This window comes from Neopsephotus bourkii, unplaced genomic scaffold (assembly GCF_033783945.1).
Source record: "Neopsephotus bourkii isolate Nb327-2 ecotype Australia unplaced genomic scaffold, CSIRO-AGI_Nbou_v1 NB_616, whole genome shotgun sequence".
NCBI lineage: Eukaryota > Metazoa > Chordata > Aves > Psittaciformes > Psittacidae > Neopsephotus > Neopsephotus bourkii.
The window spans coordinates 2,729,922-2,750,040 of record NW_026901116.1 but is presented as its reverse complement, the minus strand read 5'-3'; the positions used below and the strand labels follow the sequence as shown (position 1 = coordinate 2,750,040).

The 20,119-nt window shown below is 52.9% G+C and overlaps 1 protein-coding gene across 1 annotated transcript; it reads right to left on the bottom strand.

The window, feature by feature from the left end:
* Positions 1-3,094: 3,094 nt before the first annotated feature.
* PANK2 (pantothenate kinase 2) lies at positions 3,095-19,959 on the bottom strand. The gene is made up of 7 exons (XM_061351977.1): positions 19,659-19,959; positions 9,317-9,669; positions 7,491-7,744; positions 6,502-6,678; positions 6,092-6,215; positions 5,038-5,163; positions 3,095-3,470 (listed from the first exon to the last, which is right to left on the bottom strand). The coding sequence occupies exons 1-7, from the start codon at positions 19,864-19,866 to the stop codon at positions 3,420-3,422; spliced, it is 1,293 nt and encodes a 430-aa protein (XP_061207961.1). The 5' UTR covers positions 19,867-19,959; the 3' UTR covers positions 3,095-3,419.
* Positions 19,960-20,119: the final 160 nt, after the last annotated feature.

The window sequence follows — 20,119 nt, the reverse complement described above, 5'->3', positions numbered from 1 at the left end:
ACGAGGGGACACGGGGGGCCCGGAGCGCTTCAGTGCGGGGCAGGTACCTGCTGGGTGATGCCTCATTGTTGCATCCATGGAGCTGTGCCGGGATGGAGCCTCTCGAGCCTGAGCTTGATTCCTCGTTCCCGGGGTGAGGAGGGGATCTGGGGTCCTTGTTGGGTGCCTGCACTTCAGCCTTCTTCCAGCACATCCCTCCTCCTGCACGATATCCATTGGGAAGTGATACGGAGCAGCATCGAGCCATCCCACAGCCTCCTGTGGCAACGGGATGTCCCCCTCTGACAGAGGCCTTGGCTAATGCCAACCTGCCCCAAGCCATGGGATTGGAGATCAGCTCCCAGCTGTCATCCTATGGGAATTCCAGGGGTTCTGGCTGGTTCGCTTCCCAGCCCTGCACCCATCCATGGCACCCAGATACACTTGGGGACCTCAGAGCATCTCAGCCGCTCTCCTCTGCACAGGGTTACCTTTGCCGTTGCGATTCCTATGTAGAAGATGGGATCTCGGCATTCCAGGCACCCTGATCCCGGGATACAGAGCCACCTCAGCACCCTCTGCCCCTCCAAAAGGGCTTATCCATGGTGGAAGAGCCGGTGTCACCCATGGAAGATGCCATCATCCCCTCCTCGGCACAATGGGCTACCTCACCCTCCGATGGGCACTGTCCTGGTGTGATCCATGGAAGCATGGGAAGGGCAGCGAATCCCATCCTTGGGATTCATCCATCCCGTTCCACTGGGCCTGGGGGGGGGGGGTCTGGGTGAGGGACATGGGAGCTGGGGGTGGTTTCCTTGCCAAAACCCCCCAAATCCAACCCAATTTGGGGGTGGCAACGACCTCACAGGGTGTATTTGGGCACGGTAGCTCCCACCTCCACATCCACAGCTCTTCTCGGGAGGGGGTGCCAGTATTCCCAGGCACGGGGCCGGGATTAAATCCCCTGGGATTCTCCCTGCCTGTTTATGGAGCGTTGGAGCCTCATAGACGTGTTTGTACACTATGGATTCTGCAGCAGAATATTTCTGTCTCTGTTTTTGTTGGTGGGGTTTTTTTTGTAAGCTCTATTTTTGTATATTTAAGGCTATTTTCAACTCCAAGCGAGGCGATTTTTGCTATTCCCGCTCTTGGGAAGGGAAAGAAGGGGGAAAACAAACCTGGAAAAGGCCAATGGTTTGCATGGGAGTTGACTTGGAATGTAAATAAAAAGCAGGTTTTGGAAGCGGGGGTGTGTTTGCAAGGGGAGCTGCCCATGGGATACCCATGGACATCGCTCCGTGCTCAGCCCTATGGCACCGATGGATGTTCCACCCCACTTGGGCCTCAAAACTGGGCTGGTTTGGGGAAGGGGGTTTCCCCTTGTCTGTGTTTCCCAGCTAGATGAGGGAATTCCTAATGGTGGAGCTGGTTCCTGGCTCCATGTGCACTGGAATTCCCTGGCCCAGGGGGGTTTGGAGGTTTCCCCACTCAGGAAGAGGTTCCTCCTCTGACCAACCTGAGACACCCTGGCTGTGGGCAGTGAAGCCTGGCTAATGCCAACCTCCCACCAGTCAGGGGATTGGAGATCGGCTCCCAGGCTCCATCCTATGGGAATGCCCCTGGTTCCAGCTCCAAATCCCATCTCAACTCCCCCTGCTCTTCATCGGGTGGAAAATGAGTGGGAAAAAAACCTTTTCCCCCTCTTCAAACCCCATCTGGGTGCTCAGCTGTGGCCACCAGCACAAAGCTGATGTGGAGGCAGTGGAGCTCCCATTGTTGTCCCCTGTTCCCTCTCTCTGCCCAGTGCAGGGGGCTGCTGCCCTCTAGTGCTGCCTGGGGCATGGAGATGTCCTGTGGCACCTTCTCCATAAGGAAGCAGAGGGACCCGACCTGCTCCACTCTGAGGCTGCTTCTGGAAGCTCTGCACAGTCGTGGCCATGAGGAGCTCATAGGGGAAGCTTCTGGCTGCTGGCACAAAGCAGCAGAGGGTCTGACCCAGCCCTGGCTGGATGTGGCACGGACAGCATGGAATCAGGGGCAGGTTCGGCTTAGAAGGGGCCTTAAAGCTCATCCAGTTCCAAGCCCCTGCCACAGGCAAGGACCCCTTCCACTGGAGCAGCTTGCTCCAAGCCCCTGTGTCCAACCTGAGTAAGAGCAGCTCCAGTGCCTAAAGGGGCTGCAGGAAAGCTGGAGAGGGGCTTGGGACAAGGGCCTGTAGGGACAGGCCAAGGGGAATGGCTTGAACCTGCCCGAGGGGAGACTGAGCTGAGCTCTTAGGTAGAAGCTCTTCCCTGTGAGGGTGCTGAGGCGCTGGCACAGGGTGCCCAGAGAAGCTGTGGCTGCCCCATCCCTGGCAGTGCTCAAGGCCAGGTTGGACACAGGGGCTTGGAGCAAGCTGCTCCAGTGGAAGGTCTTAAGGTCCCTTCCAAACCATTCCATGATTCTATGATCCCAAGGCTGGGAAGAAAGGCTGGATCACAGATTACAGACCGTGCCCAGGCCGCTTTGCTCACTGAAGCTGCTCTCCACTCTCAGCATCACGGTTGTTCCAAGAGCCTTTATTCAGTACAATCTGCATCCCGAGGTGTGAGATCCTCAGGGATCCTGCTCTCAGCTCCACGTTGCAGGCTGCAGGTACAGAGGGAGCAGAGCAGTGCAGTATGTGTATGGGAAGCAGAGAGGATCCCCCCCGAGCTACAACACTTCAGCAATCCATAGAGGTAAAAGGCAGATTCCCGAGCAGATCCCAAGTGTCCAAGTGAAAACCAGGAGCTCTTTGGTATAGTTCTATGCAGCAGAGTTGTACAACAGAGCAAGGATATAAACCAAGCAAACACACAACATCAAACCCCACTGTTAGCAATGTCCAGGTCAGAGGTTGAGACCTCCCAGCACATCCCAAAGGGCACTGTGGTCTGTATGGAAGTGTTGGGGGGTAAAATGGGAATGAACCTGTGACACAAGATTAGTGCCTCACCTTTGGTCTCCAGCAGCCAGGTAAGAAAGGGTTGTAACAGGACTGAAGCCCTGTGTTCCAACAGTTCAGAGGACAGATTCCAGCCGTATGGATCTGGGATGCGGGGCTCTGTGCCCTGGACACACAACGTACCAAGGACATGACACAGAACGCTGCAGGCTGAGCTCTGGGAGCATGAACCCAGCACATGCTGCACACACAGGGATCCTGATGGATTCCTGCTGTTCCATCCCATTAAACACACAGGCTATATGGAAAGGGGGACGTGATGGGAGTGCTGAAGGTCAAGCACCATGTTCAGCAGTGCAGCTGCACGTCCTCCTCCTGAACCAACCTGCTTGTCACTGAGGATGGGGTTCACAGAGACACGAACACAAGAGTCCTTCCCTTTGCTTCCAATGAGATGGGGTGACCCAGGAAGCGCCCCGACGCCATAGATCCAACGTCAGGAAGCTGTGCAGAGTCAAGGGGAATCCAGGAGTTCCAGCAGAGCCCCGACTGCACCAAAATAACCCTGAGGAGCAGAGAGGACAACCCATGGAAGACTCAGGCGTGGGCAGACACCTGATGCAAGGACAGTGTGACACACAGGGTGTGATGGCAACAGCTTATAAAGGATGGTGGAAAGAAAGAACTTGGGCTGGGTTTGGGTGGCAGGAGCTTGGTACCAGGGGGATACAAGGGTGGCTTCCATGAGAAGCTGCCAGAAGCTTCCCTGATGTCTTATGGAGCCAGTGCAGCTGGATCCAAGGTGGACCCGCTGCTGGCCAAGGCTGAGCCTGTCAGTTATGGTGACAGCTCCTCTGGGATAAGGGATTTGAGAAGGAGAAATGCCCTGTGCAGCTGTAGCTGGAGAGAGGAGAACACGTACAGGGGCAGCCCTGCAGAGCCCAAGGGCAGTGCAGGAGGAGGCAAGGAGGTGCTCCAGGCACCAGAGCAGAGGTTCCCTTTGCAGCCCATGGGGAAGCATCATGCTGCGTCCCTGCCTGCAGCCCCATGCCAGAGCCCAAAGGAGGCTGTGATCCCATGGGAAACTCACGCTGTGGCCCCATGGCAAGAGGAGCCCACACTGGAGCAGGTTTGCAGGCAGGGACTCGTGACCCTGCAGAGGATCCACGCTGTTCCTGAAGGGCTGCACCCCATGGGAGGGACCCACACAGAACTGCAGCCCATTGGACTCCCATTGGAGCAGTCCCTGGAGGACTGTGTCCTGTGGGAGGGACTCCACGCTGGAGCAAAGGAGGAGTGTGAGGATCCTCCCCTGAAGAGGAAGGAGCGGCAGAGACAGGGTGTGATGAACTGACCACAGCTCCCATTCCCTGTCCCCCTGCACCACTGTGGGGAGGAGGTGGAGCACTGGGGAGCGAAGCTGAGCCCAGGAAGAAGGGGAGGAGGGGGAAGTGTTAAGGTTTGGGTTGATTTCTCGCTACCCTGCTCTGGTTTCATTGGGAACAAACTCATTTCCCCAGTTGCAGTCTGTTTGCCCATGATGGTAACTGGTGAGTGAGCTCTCCCTGCCCTTACTTAGACCCAGGAGCCTTTAGTTACATGTCCTCTCTCCTCTCCCCATCCAGCTGAGGGGGCAAGTGACAGAGTGATTCTGGGGAGCTTCTGGTGTCCAGCCAGGGTCAATTCACCACACAGCTACAGGTGGGTGCATGAGAAAACAGCCTGTAACTATCATTGCTGCAGTGGAACACAGAGCTGCACGCAGTCCTCCTGCTGTCATAGAGAATCACAGCATGGTTTGGGTTGGAAAGGACCTTAAGATCATCCAGTTCCAACCCCCTGCTATGGGCAGGGACACCTCATGGTCTTCAAAGTTCCCAAGTGAGATGCAATTGGTAGTAAATAGCTACTGAAACAATACCTGTGATTCTTCTGACCCTGCACTGGCACTGCAGTAACCCAGCACTGGGAACCCAGTGCACAATGCGTATGCACAAGTACAGGCTGCAGTAACGCAGCAGTAGGAACTGCTGCACAACGTGGATCAACTGGTACAGACTCCACGTGGCTCTTCCCAGAGTGTGTAAAGGACGTGTGTTTTGCCCCAAGAGAGATGTAAAGGGTGATTTCACCTCATGCTCCAAGAAGAGTGCTTTCAACTGTCCTTTCGACCAGTAATCCAAAGCATAGGCCAGGAGCCTCATGGAGATGGTATTGATCCGAAGGAAGTTGCCAACGAACACCACTCGATTGATGTTCTGCAAGGAGGAAGGAAACAAAGGGAACATTAAGGGTAAATCCCATTTTCTGCTTGTAATGATGAAACCCCTACCTTAGAGGAAGAATAAAGTTACACTTATAGTGCCTTTGAAACACCATATGCAGAGGTGAGGGGGAGAATCCCCTTCTTGCCCTTGAGCTCATGCTCTGGGGGTGCAGCCCTCTGTGGATGTTCCTTGCATACCACATTTCCTAACACCTCCCCCTAACTACTCAGCAGCCTACTTGAAAGTGAGGACTCAGCAGATGTATTGTAAGCAAGCCTCTAATATCTTGCCTGGTGCCTGCAGTAAATGAAGGTAACAGCAAAAGGAGCCAGGAGGATGCTCCCCCCCGTTAGCTCATCCCATCGGAACAGGCTCCAAATGGAGTGGAGAGCATGTCTCTGTTCTTTCATAGCCCTGTACAATGCTGCTTGACATGAATGCAACAAGGCAGCACTGTAAAGAAGCTGAAAGCACAAAGATCCAGGAACGGCTGTGGAAGTGGTGGGGCCTGGCCAGGAAATCGAGAGGAACTGATGGAAACAACACAGGGAAGATACCCATCCTCTACATCCCTCCATCCCACCTCTCCTTCCCTCAGCATTCCCGAGAGCTGTGATTCATCACACACCTACTGTTCCTCAAACCACCCCAGGGAAGCTGTTTAACTCCTGAGCAAGCAGAGGCCCTCAGGAGACCACAGATTCATTCATAGCACAAGGATCTGCCTCAAAGCACCCAAAGGAAGGAGAAAATTTACTGGAGAATCCAAAGAGAGTGGATTACAACTTCCTAAACATCCAAAGAGATGAGTATGAACACGTCATCTACAGAAGCCAATGTAGGGAAAGAGATTCCACATGACAGGAACACACCAGGGATGCTTTAGATGGGAAGCAATGACACAGATTCCCCCCAGTACCTCATTCAGTGCACACATCCGGGCTATGGAGCCAATGTTGTTCGTGATGGTTATTAGAGTAGCCTTGGCCAGGTCCTCTTTGCTGACAGAGTCCCGCTTCTCCTTGCTCATCATGTTTCCAAAGCTGGAAAGACAGGTTTGGGGTTAAAGGTCCATTTGCATCAGAACTGCAGGAGAAAACGGGAACTCCTCATTTAACCAAAGGGATTCACCTTGAAGTATTTATGTGTGTCCCCTATATAAATATGTCCCATCCCTTGCAGTGTTCAAGGCCAGGTTGGACACAGGGGCTTGGAGCAAGCTGCTCTAGTGGAAGGTGTCCCTACTCGTGGCAGGGGGTTGGAGCTGGAGGAGCTTTAAGGCCCCTTCCTTGCAGGATCTCCAGTGCAGGTGACACTGTCAGTCCTTACCTGGATGCCACAGCCCAGCCTGGCAACCCGAACCGCTCGTAGTCTCCTCCATAGATGTCCCGCACCAGTTTGTCCACTTTGGTGCTGTCCCCATGGGATGCCATCTCGAGGGCCTCTTCAAAGGTGGAGCAACCAGTCAGAAGGCAGCAGAGACCAAAAAAGGTTCCTCCTCCAAGGCTGCAAGGTAAAGCAAAAATGACTGTGACCCACCCTGTTTCTAAAGAGACAGAGCAGGGAAATGGTTCATTGCACTGAAGATTGAGATGGGCTCTTAGGCAGAAGCTCTTCCCTGTGAGGGTGCTGAGGCGCTGGCACAGGGTGCCCAGAGAAGCTGTGGCTGCCCCATCCCTGGCAGTGCTCAAGGCCAGGTTGGACACAGGGGCTTGGAGCAAGCTGCTCCAGTGGAAGGGGTCCCTGCCTGTGGCAGGGGTTGGAGCTGAGTGAGCTTTAAGCTCCCTTCCAACACAAACCAGGCTGGGATTCTATGAAATATCAGTCCTGAGAAGTAACTGGAGTGCCAGGGCACTGCTATCCAAAACTCAGGGGGAAAAACCATGTCCTGTCTTCAAGAAGGACAAGTGCAGCAGCCCAGCGACTGCCTGGGGAATTGCTGCAGTGCTGGTGTCCCTGCCAGCAAACTATACCTTACTTTGGAAGCCAGGACGCAAATCTCTACTGCCAGGATCAAAGCTAACAACTGTCAACAGGATTACTGTGAGGATATCTGCGATAATCCCAAACTATGATGGCCAATAAACCACTTGAATTCCTGCAGCAGGGCAAAACCAGCTTCTAAAGAGATTGGCTGCAGTACAGAGACCAAACCATGGAATCCAGATCCTCCGATCCAGAGATAAGGGACTGCAGTAAAAGCAGGAGCTTGGTCATTCAACTCACCACATTTATGGTCCCTAGAAGTGTCATTTACAGTGCACAAACACATTCCAAACCCCAAAATGAAACTCAATTTCCCCCCTTCCAGCACTCACCTGGTGCCTGTCACCCGCTTGTAGTTGTCTTTTGAATACACAGCCAAAATGCTGACCCCTGAGCCGATGTTCACCAGGAGGAGAGGATATGGGTTCTCCAGGTTGAATGGGAGCTTCTGACATCTCTCAGCATCCGTTGGGTTCTCAAAATAGTAACACTCTGAGTGTCCATTGAAGCCAACGGAATCAATGTACAGAACCCCTTTAATAAGGCAATCGAGTTCATCCAGTTTGCAAAGCTGAAGGTCACCCATCTGGCAGGGAGAAAGAAAGGAGAAGGTTGAGGAATTCAGCCAGGGATCTCAAGTGTTCATGCTCAGGGCTAGAGAAGTGCCTTCACTGCCAGCTAAATGCAGTCATCTCCATGCAGGAGCTTGGATCATGGGGAGAGCTCCATCTTTCTCCATGCACATGGGCTGCAAACTGCCCCTGAAGTGTGTAGATGGGGCAGAGGGGAGATACAAAGAGCTCAATGCACTGATGGACATTGAGAGAATCCCAGCGACTTCCATGGGCCTGATGTAGGCTGAGGCACTAGCATGAAAAACAAGGAAAAATGAGAAGGGACTGAAGTGTTTGTGACCAAAAGAATCCCCCAAACCCATCCCTAAAACCATCAAAAGAGGGATTTATGAATCACTTTCCCCTCTTGTCACTGCCTCCACTGCACAAAAGCCTCTGTATTTGGTGCATTTTGTCAAGCTCTGGTTAAAGAAAGGCTTTATCACCCATTTTCCACCTATGAACAAGAATCATAAAATCATAGAATAGTTTGGGTTGGAAAGGACCTTAACACCATCAAGTTCCAACCCCCTGCCATGGGCAGGGACATCTCACAATAAACCATGGCACCCAAGGCCTCATCCAACCTGGTCTTGAACACTGCCAGGGATGGAGCATCCACAGCTTCCCTGGGCAACCCATTCCAGTGCCTCACCACCCTCACAGGAAAGAATTTCCTCCTTATATCCAATCTAAACTTCCCCTGTTTCAGTTTTAACCCATTACCCCTTGTCCTATCACTACAGTCCCTAATGAAAAGTCCCTCCCCAGCATCCCTATAGGCCCCCTTCAGATACTGGAAGGCTGCTCTGAGGTCTCCATGCAGCCTTTCCAATGAAGCCACATGATGATATCAAACCCCAACTATTAACCTCCTCTCAGTCAGTTCACCACCACATCGGGCTGAACCTCTATAGCTCACTCACATGCGTGTTAGAAATGAAACCACATGAGCAAAGGAACAATAAATCTCATATTAAGCATGTGAAAGACAGCAGTAAGGAAAAACCCCCATAAGATTGAGATCAGCATAAGCAGAGATTCATAATTCAGGCTGGAGATAAGGAAGCTCCTCCCTGTGAGGGTGCTGAGGCGCTGGCACAGGGTGCCCAGAGAAGCTGTGGCTGCCCCATCCCTGGCAGTGTTCAAGGCCAGGTTGGACACAGGGGCTTGGAGCAAGCTGCTCCAGTGGAAGGGGTCCCTGCCCGTGGCAGGGGTTGGAGCTGGATTTAAGCTTTAAGGTCCCTTCCAACCCAAACCATTCCATGATTTTACAAGAGAGGGAGCAGCTTGTAATAGCTAATACTGTGTAAGTCAGTGAGTAATTTCAGAGTTAGATGAATGTTACATGCACAGAAATGATCCTCATTTGGAGATGCAAACTCGGCTCCACCTGCTGTTTCCTGCACCAAGTTTCAGTTGGGTTAAGCACACATTTCCAAAGCTAAGACTCCGAGCACCTGCAGAGAAAGCTTTCTAGTTTTAAGCTTTAAACCAGACTTCATTCCCAGATCCTTAACCGTATAGAAGCCAAAGATGCCTACTGTGAGAAAGTCCTGCTCAAATTTGTACGCTCCACCTCCCGTGGCACATAAGGTAGTATGGAGGCTTGAGAAGTGCTTTTCGCTTCCCATTTGGATAAAAGCAGGCATGTCATGAGTAGGAAAGCGTATAAAGTGCAGATTGCCTTTACGTCCACACAGGGTAAGGTCCTTTAGTTCCAAGTGCACATCCCGGATGCCTGTGGATCCATAAGCTACGTTTGATGTCAGGTATTTACGGATGCTTTTGAGGTTTTCCACTTCTTCTTCTTCCTCTTCAGCTGTGATGTCCTTTGGTTCAAAATACACGAGTTTGACCAAGGTGCCTCCGATATCCAAACCAAACCATGGGAACGCTGCAGAGAGGAGACAAAAAAGAACCAAGTTACAAACCGAATCATCAGCAAAAGAGTTCTAAACTGAATGAATCCATGCAGCTCTCTAGGGGCTGCAATATCCTGTTTGATCTATTCAAGTGGGAAATGAAGGGAGAATCATTACCAGCCTGGTCTGTCCTTGGCTGAGACTCCTCTGTGAATGGGGACAACTCCTGTTCTGAGATACGTGTTTGGAAGCTCCAATTGCACTGACAGGCAATGCTCAAAGTACACGCAGCACTGAAGATACACCCAGCACAGATACACCCCCTAAATACTGCTGTAAATGTAATCCCCAGCTATTCCTTTTATAAAGTCCTCATCCAGAGACAGAGCCAAGGATAATACCAGTGCTTTTACATCAAAGGGATGTTACACATGTTAACTAATTACAGCCCAGAAGTGAGGTACGTGGTACCTCACATTACAGCACGTAACTGAGGCAGGCAAGTCATCTAAGATGCCCCAGGGAGACAAAAGCAAATGTCTAATTGGATTATTTTATTAGGCAAATTCCTCCCCTGGTTAAAAGTATGCATCAGGGTCAGGCTCAGCACCATTTACAGCTGGGGGAGATAAAGAGCTGCTTGGAAAAGATCAAGAGAAAGCCCTGATCAGATGGAATCTGTGATTAGAGATGAAAAGTGGAACAGATTAATATTAGTATTAACGAGTTAAGGATAGACCAGAGCTAATGAGAGACACAGAGCAAAGAGAAAATGTAGCCACATGTTATGGCAGCGGGATGAAACCCTTGAGGGGTTTTCCAGAAGGAAAAAGGGCATGTTTAGAATATAAACCTGTTATTAATGTTCCTCTGGGAAGAAGGAGCTCAGGTTTGGGTACAATTCTTACATCACAGTATTCAGTGTCGTTCTTATAGGCCAGGCTGGACAGGGCTTGGAGCAACCCCATCTAGCATGATGCATCCCTGCCTATAGCAGGGGTTGGAACTGGATGATTTTAAGCCCTTTCCCACCCAAACCATTCCATGATTCTATGACAGACAGGCACGGTAACATGCTACTGGTAGCTCTGCAATATATGTTTGCTTATCTACAGACAGAAGTGGGCCACACAAAGAAGCCCTCGTCCCTCCCACCATTTCGAAGCAGGAGTCCCTCTGGTTAAGCTCAAGGATGCAGCAGCCACCCCCAAACTGCAAGAGCATGTTCTTTGTCCCCTTCCGTCCCAGCAGTAAGACAGCAATACCCACATACCCAGAGGCAGCGCTTAAAAAAGCTGAAGAGCAAAGAAAACAGCTCAGAGGCAGGAGGGGAACTCGATCCCAAAGCAAAGGCACAAACCCTGCAGGTAAGGGCATGTCTGAAGTGAATGCAGCCTCTCCTCAGTGGGTTAACTCGGTTGCTGTGCAGAGCACAGGTGGAACTTGCCTTTTCAGAGCATCCCAGCTCCTCAGAGCTGCTGGAACCATGCAGCACTTACCCAGGGTATTTATAAACCACTGGGTTATTATTACATAGATTTACAGAGGGGCCACCCCCAGCCATTCCCAAACGAAATGTTGAAAGAAGATGCAAACTATTTTCAGAGGCACATCCAAATCCCCATCACTCTCTAACTCTGATGCATTCACTTCAAACAAGAACAGGGATAAAAATAACTTGCAATGAATGAGAGAGACGAATCTGAATCAGGGGCCAATGGAGAAAGAAAGCAGGAGCAATTCAAGGACGTTTTCAGGGCAGTCTGTCATTCTGCACTCCCGAAATGAATTCCACAATTGCAAACAGCATCCAGCTCTGGGGCAGCAGCACAAGAGGGACGTGGAGCTGTTGGAGCGAGGTCAGAGGAGGCCATGGAGATGCTGCGAGGGCTGGAGCAGCTCTGCTCTGGAGCCAGGCTGAGAGAGCTGGGCTGGGGCAGCCTGGAGAAGAGAAGGCTCCTGAAGGGGAGACCTTAGAGCAGCTCCAGTGCCTGAAGGGGCTGCAGGAAAGCTGGAGAGGGGCTTGGGACAAGGGCCTGTAGGGACAGGCCAAGGGGAATGGCTTGAACCTGCCCGAGGGGAGACTGAGCTGAGCTCTTAGGCAGAAGCTCTTCCCTGTGAGGGTGCTGAGGCGCTGGCACAGGGTGCCCAGAGAAGCTGTGGCTGCCCCATCCCTGGCAGTGTTCAAGGCCAGGTTGGACACAGGGGCTTGGAGCAAGCTGCTCCAGTGGAAGGGGTCCCTGCCCGTGGCAGGGGTTGGAGCTGGAGGAGCTTTAAGGTCCCTTCAACCCAAACCATTCCATGATTCTGTGACTCTCAGTGCTCTCAAAACCTTCAAACTTTTAAACGTATAAATTCACTTTTCATTCAGGTTTTGTTACAGCTGCCACTGAACCAGCAGAACATCAAGTGTGGGTTAAACCCCACCAGTTACCCACTGCTGGGCACACCAGAGGACACGGCCATCAGGGCCCCAAGAAGGATGGCAGCAGAGCTGGGTGTGAACTGCAGGCAGGATGGGCTCAGGGCTTGCTCATCTTGAGTCCCCCAAAAGAGCATCCAACCCCCCCGTGCTGAGATACAATCTCAGACAGGAGCTGGCTTCACACATCCAGCTGCTAAAAGCCTCTGGCATTCCCTATCTGGGAATAGCTCGGCTGTAACTTCAGTAAGTCACCAGGGATGAATTTGAAGAGAGCCCATTAATGTAATTAACTTAAACCAAATGGTTCTTAATTATGCAGTTCTCATTATATACATCCCAGACACAGGTTAGGAATGCAAGGAAGCAATGGGCCTGCTCAAAATGAGGTACTTCTTCCCTACACTGGAAAGAGTTTTCTACACAGAGCACTCAAATTCTGTGGGGCAGGAACAGAACTTCCTCTCTAAAGACCTTCCTGTAGGACGTGGGTGCAGCACGCAAACAGGAGGAGGAAATTCTCTCTCAGTGACAGGGAGAACTGCTGGTTTTCACTTACAGGAAGCCATCCAACACGAACATGGAGGGCAATGACAGCTCTTCCATGTCTGAGAACTGGAAAAATCCTCCTCCTTCAAAGAGAGGAAGGAGGAAGCTCTCCTGGATGAAGGCCAACACCATCTGCTATCGAGATCTCTCCTAAAACACTGATTTTCCCAGCATTTACAGTGCAGCCACAAGCACCCGAGGAGCTCTGTCCTTTTTAACTCTGAAGCATCTTTCCCAAGAGAGCTGCTGCAGAAGATCGCAATATCCCAGCCTGGTTCATGTTGGAAGGGAGCTTAAAGCTCCTCCAGCTTCAAACCCTGCCACGGGCAGGGACCCCTTCCACTGGAGCAGCTTGCTCCAAGCCCCTGTGTCCAACCTGGCCTTGAGCACTGCCAGGGATGGGGCAGCCACAGCTTCTCTGGGCACCCTGTGCCAGCGCCTCAGCACCCTCACAGGGAAGAGCTTCTGCCTTATCTCCAACCTGAAACTTCCCCTGTTTCAGTTTGAACCCATCACCCCTTGTCCTGTCGCTACAGTCCCCGATGAAGAGTCCCTCTCCAGCATCCTTGTAGCCCCTTTCAGACACTGGAAGCTGCTCTGGGGTCTCCACACAGCTTCTCTTCTCCAGACTGAACAATCCCAATGTTCCCAGCCTGTCTCCATACAGAAGGTGCTCCAGTCCCTGCTCATCCTCATGGCCTCCTCTGGACTTGCTCCAACAGCTCCATGTCCTCCTTATGCTGAGGACACGTTAGAGCAGTGTGAGAACTGGCAGCATCCAGGAGCCTCTGGGCAGCCAGAGGGCGATTTTTCCCTGTTAGAAGGTTCTGCTGAAACAACCAGAGCAAGAAGACACCAGTTTTAAAGGCCAAGACAGAAAATGCAAATGATGCTTCTCTTCACCACCTCCCTGCTGCCACCTGGAGCCCTCCATGCAGGAGAAGAGCCTCACACATCTCTCCAAGCACTCACCAGCCAGAGAGGGACGGGGAGGATGAGAAACCTCTGGGATGGGAAGAGCATCACTGGATGAACCTCTGAACTGTTCCTGCCCAGCACCATCGAGAAGTGTTTAGTCTCTCACTGGGTGTTTGGACATGTAAAAGAAAGGCAGGAAATCCTCTCCCCATGGCCAGAAGTGCTCTCTATCCAAAACCTGTTACAATCTTTTCCCTTAAAGAAACCCTACAGTAATTTCTTAGCACAGTAACAGCCACTGATCTGACTCTTAAACACTGGGTAAGATACAAAATAAATCCAAGTGTTCTCAGTGTGAAAAGCATGTTCAGGTGCTTCATGGGAGCAGCTCTGCTCTGGAGCCAGGCTGAGAGAGCTGGGCTGGGGCAGCCTGGAGAAGAGAAGGCTCCTGAAGGGGAGACCTTAGAGCAGCTCCAGTGCCTAAAGGGGCTGCAGGAAAGCTGGAGAGGGGCTTGGGACAAGGGCCTGTAGGGACAGGCCAAGGGGAATGGCTTGAACCTGCCCGAGGGGAGACTGAGCTGAGCTCTTAGGCAGAAGCTCTTCCCTGTGAGGGTGCTGAGGCGCTGGCACAGGGTGCCCAGAGAAGCTGTGGCTGCCCCATCCCTGGCAGTGTTCGAGGCCAGGTTGGACACAGGGGCTTGGAGCAAGCTGCTCCAGTGGAAGGGGTTCCTGCCTGCGGCAGGGGTTGGAGCTGGAGGAGCTTTAAGCTCCCTTCCAACCCACTCTGATTCCATGGAAAGCAGCAGGGGTAGGAAGAAGGTGACTTAGGGAACTGGCAAGACTGCAGCATCACTCCGCTGTTCAGGCTCACAACCGTGAGCCCTATTTTCATTTCCTCCCCAACACACTACATTGTCACTGCTGTCATAAAGCATCTTAAAGCCATTTTTTCCCTTCAAGGAAAAATATTCTTCATCTTTTGGCCTGACACAGTTTTGTTCTCTCTTAACACAGACACTTTTAACAGCTCTATACACACATTTTCATTCACACAGTGTACGTTCAACTCTCATCTTAAACATAAACCTTCCACTGGGCAGACCTATGGATACACAACAGGAGCAGAAGAGCAGGATGCAAACAAGGCGAAGGGCTCACAGCTCATACCAAATACCTGGCACACAGAGAAGCTCAAGGATGCTGTGTGTTCCCTTCAGCTCCAAACCCCCTTTAGGGTTACACTGTGAGCTCCTTGAGGCAAGAAGAATCCAATCTGTTGTGGAAATGACTTTATAAAATTAGACACTGCATAACTAAAACTCAACAGAGTTCTTCTGAACGCTGCAGAATGATGAAAGATGTGATAGAATTAAAGGTCTCGTGGTGGATTTTCTTTGTATGACAGCAGCTCAAGCCCTATTTCAGCCTGATCCTGAAGTTATGAGCCAATTATATCAGAAGCTAAAAAGATTAAGGCAGTGGAGCAGCAAAGACTGGCAGTTTAGTTGAGTGCATGACAGCAGCTCTGTGCTTCCTCTAAAATAGCCCATATTATATTTAATAGTGTTATACCACGATGGAACATTTACAGCTGGGGAAGAAAGAAATGTTCAGCAGCATTTAATAGAGAGTGACACTAAGCCCACACATCCTCCCAACCCTAAAAATAGGCTCTGCTGGGAATTCACCTTCAATCCACAATTCCAAACCATAAAGAGGTATTGAAAAAGCAAAGCTTAAAACGTTGCACTGCAACAGAGCTGCCCAAAGGGCATCTTAATTGTAGCTCTCTGTGGATACTGTGTATATGGAGAGGTTAAAGCAAGGTGCATATTGTGGCTTTGAATGAGCCTGATGGAAGATACTAACATATAAATAAAGGTGAATGGATGAGGAAATGCTTTTTGAGTTTTTAAACCCCACATGGATGCATTTTTAGACACTATTTGCAGGATGCTGCTCCTAAACTCCTCTCTGGCAGGGACAGGTTTTCAGGAAGGAGAAGCATGGAATTGCTGGAAGAATGGGAGAAGAGGAAAAGGGGGAAGCTGATGAACTGGATCCCTGACCTGTTTCTCTTACCATAAAGACAATCCATTACAAAAAGCATTCCCTGCCTCATCATGATGTGGTCAGCACTGGTTTCTGCCCTGGCACTTCACCCTGCCCACAGCAGCCCTGTGGAATCCCACAGTTACATTAAACAGCACATGAATATCTCTTTACTCATTGGGGGTATTTCCAGTTCAGTTTTGAAGTGCAGATTTCAATAGTGCCACTGGGAATTCATTACCAGAAAGGAATTCTTCTGCATGGTCTCAGGGGCAGATAAAGCTTTTTCTGTAGTATCCTTGCTGCTTGTACTACTAATTCCATCAAGCTCCTCCTGACAGCCCATCAACAGACCTCAGAGCAGCTCCCAGTGCCTAAAGGGGCTGCAGGAAAGCTGGAGAGGGGCTTGGGACAAGGGCCTGTAGGGACAGGCCAAGGGGAATGGCTTGAACCTGCCCGAGGGGAGACTGAGCTGAGCTCTTAGGCAGAAGCTCTTCCCTGTGAGGGTGCTGAGGCGCTGGCACAGGGTGCCCAGAGAAGCTGTGGCTGCCCCATCCCTGGCAGTGTTCAAGGCCAGGTTGGACACAGGGGCTTGGAGCAAGCTGCTCCAGTGGAAGGGGTCCCTGCCCGTGGCAGGGGTTGGAGCTGGAGGAGCTTTAAGCTCCCTTCCGACACAAACCAGGCTGGGATTCTATGAACACAACGCTAGACCAGGTTGCTCCCCAGTACTAAATCCTCCTTGGTCTCAGACCTCCCTGATCTCTGCAGTGACCCAGCTCTCACTGCACGTTACTGGTACAGGTGATGGGGAAGGAGAAAGATCAGGAGCTCCAGCACAGCCGGCAGGAATCCCATCATTCCTGGGGAAGCAGAGCTCATCTGCCAAGGCATCTGCCAGCACAGGCTGGCAAGACAAATGTCAAGGTCACCCAGCCTGTGTGCCACGTGCCAGCAGCAGGGACGCGGGAGCTGGTTAGCACGTGTTTGATCACACCCCCATTAAGCAGTGTGCTTTCATTTAGGCTTCCTTGGATGCTCCCCAAGGTGGGATCAAGCATTTTGACTTCAAAATGCAATTTACTCACACATCAGATGTTGTCCCTATTAACGCATGTGCTGTTGCAGCACTTTTCCAGTTACCATAAGAATCGTTCAGGAAGGACAGGCCACGCTGTAATCCCCAGCTGCACTACACTGACCTTCCAGATTGGATCCAAATCCTGCCTTGGAAGCTGCCAAAATACCTCTTTTCCTAAAAGCATCCCAAACCAGGCTCTGTATTTAATGTTACCCAGCAAACCACCAGCCCAACAGCCAACTTCCACCTACATCTTCCACGGAACACCCAGAAACAGAGGCAAAAGACTATAACCACCTACTGCCCAGTTCCACCTAAGCCCACCCTGTCATTCCAGAGATGCCCTTCATTTCCCTGGGGATGACTGCAACCTATTAACTACTGTTAGCTGCAACTACAACCCCAGAGCTCCCACTGGTGATTCCTTACAACAGCAGCCCCACACGTGCACGTTCACATCCAAAGCTGGTTTTGGTGCAGGATGCTCCCCACTGCTGGTGCTCTTACACCTCCACCACATTTCTCTCTTATCCTATGGATTCTTTGGCAAGCAAAACCCCTGCAACGGCCTCAGTTATTGAAGGGTAACTTTAGAACCATTCCCATGCGCAGGATCACTCCTGTAATACAGCAAGATGTGGGAATGGAAGGAAGGGAGAGGCAGAGCCACTCGGCCACTGCATTAGCACTGCCTGGAATTAGCACTGCCAAAGCAGCAGCCGGTTCAGCAAATGTCTTCTGAAGTCTTCATAGAGGATTCCTATTTTCTACACTATGTCAGGGTAAAAGAAAAGCTTTTTTCTTCCCCAGTAACCAAAACAAGAGAAAGAATCCTATTTCATGTGTTCCATTTCGACAGCAGCATCGCAGCATTTCCAGCCAACAAACTGCTTTGCTACGAGCTGCAGGACAATTCGGATTCCCATTTCCAGCCTGGCCTCATTCTAAGAGCTGTGCAGGTAGCAGGGAACCACACTGATGCTGTTCCATCCTCAGGGTACAGCAACTGCGCCCCATAGGAAGGACTCCAGCGCGAGGAAAGAAAGAATCCCTCAGTCCCACCTCCAACATGGCTGAAGCCAGTGAGCAGCCACCTCAAGGCAGCTCCTGCTGCTGCCAAAATGAAGGCTGCCATCCATTTTGCACCTAACTCCCTCCAGGACAGCTTCCGACAGAGCATTTCAAAGCACGGTCCAGGGGGTGGCTCCTGCATTGCCAAGGCTGTGCCCAGCCCCTCCAAACTTGTGGCTGACACCATTCTCTCTGCTCTCTGCTGCTTTTCTCCCCCAGCCCCAAGCCCAGCAGCACAGCCCTGCCCTCCTGGCCCCGGGTCTGTCCTTCTGCCTCCTCTTCCTCGCGTGTCCTCAGCAGTGACCTTCCCTCCTGCCCCGATCCAAGGTCCCCAGCTCAGGCACCTCAGCATCTGCCACAGCCTCAACCTCTGTGTCCTGCCCCACAGACCAGGCACCAGCTCACCTTGAGTCTCCCAGAGCCCCTAAAGCTTGTCCCATCTCCACACCAACCTGCTGAACCCCTGTCCCACTGTGTCCCCACTGTGCTGTTCCCATAGCAGCCATGCTGGACATGTTATCACCCCACTGTGTCCCCACTGTGCTGTTCCCATAGCAGCCATGCTGGACATGTTATCACCCCATTGTGTCCCCACCGTGCTGTTCCCAGACTGGTCATGCTGGACAAGTAATCACCTCACTGTGTCGCACTGTGCTGTCCCCCCATTGACCATGCTGGACTCATGTCATAACCACACCGTGCTGTCCCCACACTGCCCATGCTGGGCCCATGCCATCATCCCACCATGGCCACACTGTGCTGTCCCCACACTGGACATGTCATTTCCCCATCGCATCCCCATTGCACTGTTCCCACATCAGCCATGCTGGGCTCATGTCACTGTTGCACCACAGCCCCGCTGTGCTATCCCCACACCAGCTATGCTGGACATGTCATCCCCCCATTGTGTCCCCACATCATCCATACTGGGCCCACGCCACCGCTCTATGTGTCCCCAGTGTGCTGTCCCCACACTAACCATGTCACCACCCCATCCTGACCCCACACCATCCATACTGGACCCACATCACTGTCGCACTGTGAACCCACTGTGCTGTCCCCACACTGCCTATGTCATCACCCCACCGTGACCCACACCAGCCATGCTGGGCCGATGCCATTGCCCCACTGTGTCCGCACATTGCTGACCCCACACTGGCCATGTCATCACCACCCCAACGCTGACCCCACACCAGCCATACTGGGCCCATGCCATTGTCACACCATGCTGCCCCCACAGCAGCACGTCATCACCCCATTGTGTCCCCACTGTGCTGACCCAACACCAGCCATGCTGAGCCTATGCCACTGTACCAGTGTGACCCCACTGTGCTGACCCCACACCAGCCATGTTGGACCCATGCCATTGCCGCAGTTTGTCCCCACTGTGCTGACCCCACACCATCCATGCTGGACCCATGCCATTGCACCAGTGTGACCCCACTGTGCTGACCCCGCACCATCCATGCTGGACCCATGCGACTGCGCCAGTGTGACCCCACTGTGCTGACCCCACACCATCCATGCTGGACCCATGCCATTGCCCCAGTTTGTCCCCACTGTGCTGACCCCACACCATCCATGCTGGGCCCATGCCATTGCGCCAGTTTATCCCCACTGTGCTGACCCCACACTATCCATGCTGGACCCATGCCATTGCGCCAGTGTGACCCCACCATGCTGCTCCCACACTGGCCATGTCATGACCCCACTGTCACCCACACCAGACCCACATCACTGCCCCACCGTGCTACCTCAATGCCCCACATCCCTCCCACCTCTGGTCCCCTCCTGCCCCATCCCCCCCGCCCTCCCCCACATCCTCACCACTCCTGGCCCCGCCCCTCCCCTTAGGCCCCGCCTCTTCCCTTTAAGCCCCGCCCCCGGTCCCCTCCCGCCCGCAGCCCCCCCCCCGTCCCCGCCGCACTCACGCGGGCGGTTCTTGCGGACCGAGTCCCGCCGCTGCCGGCTGACAGAGCCGAGCCGTTCCCGGGGCTGCGGCCCCGCCGCGCTGTCAGCGCCCGCCGCGCCGCCACCGCCGCCGCTGCTCCTCCGCCTCGGAGCTCCGGCGTCCGCCCCCACCCCTCGCCGCCGCGGCTTCTCCTCCGCGCCACCGCCGCTGTTGCGCAGCGGCTCCATGCGAGGCGCGGCCCGGCCCCATGGGCCGCTCAGCCCCGCCGAGCCGCGCTCCCCCTCAGCCGCCGCAGCCACCGCCTGCACCGCGCCTGCGCCTAACGGCCCCCCGCGCCCCCGGCCCCGCGAGGGCGGGAGAGGCCGTGTGGCGGTAACCAATCAGCGCGCTCCGCCGCGCGGAGTGACAGGTGACTTACCCAATGGGAGGCTGGGATTGGAGGAGAGCGGAGCTCTGGGCCCTTCCCCTGCGCTGCGCCGC

Bases quoted from the DNA above. Each gene is read 5' to 3' on its own strand.
- PANK2 (XM_061351977.1), bottom strand. From the start codon at position 19,866: ATGGAGCCGCTGCGCAACAGCGGCGGTGGCGCGGAGGAGAAGCCGCGG. The intron at 7,745-9,316 runs GTAGGCATCTTT...TCTCCCTGCCAG, and splicing joins TTGAGCAGGACTTTCTCACA to ATGGGTGACCTTCAGCTTTG. The intron at 5,164-6,091 runs GTACTGGGGGGA...TCCTCCTTGCAG, and splicing joins GGATGTGTGCACTGAATGAG to AACATCAATCGAGTGGTGTT.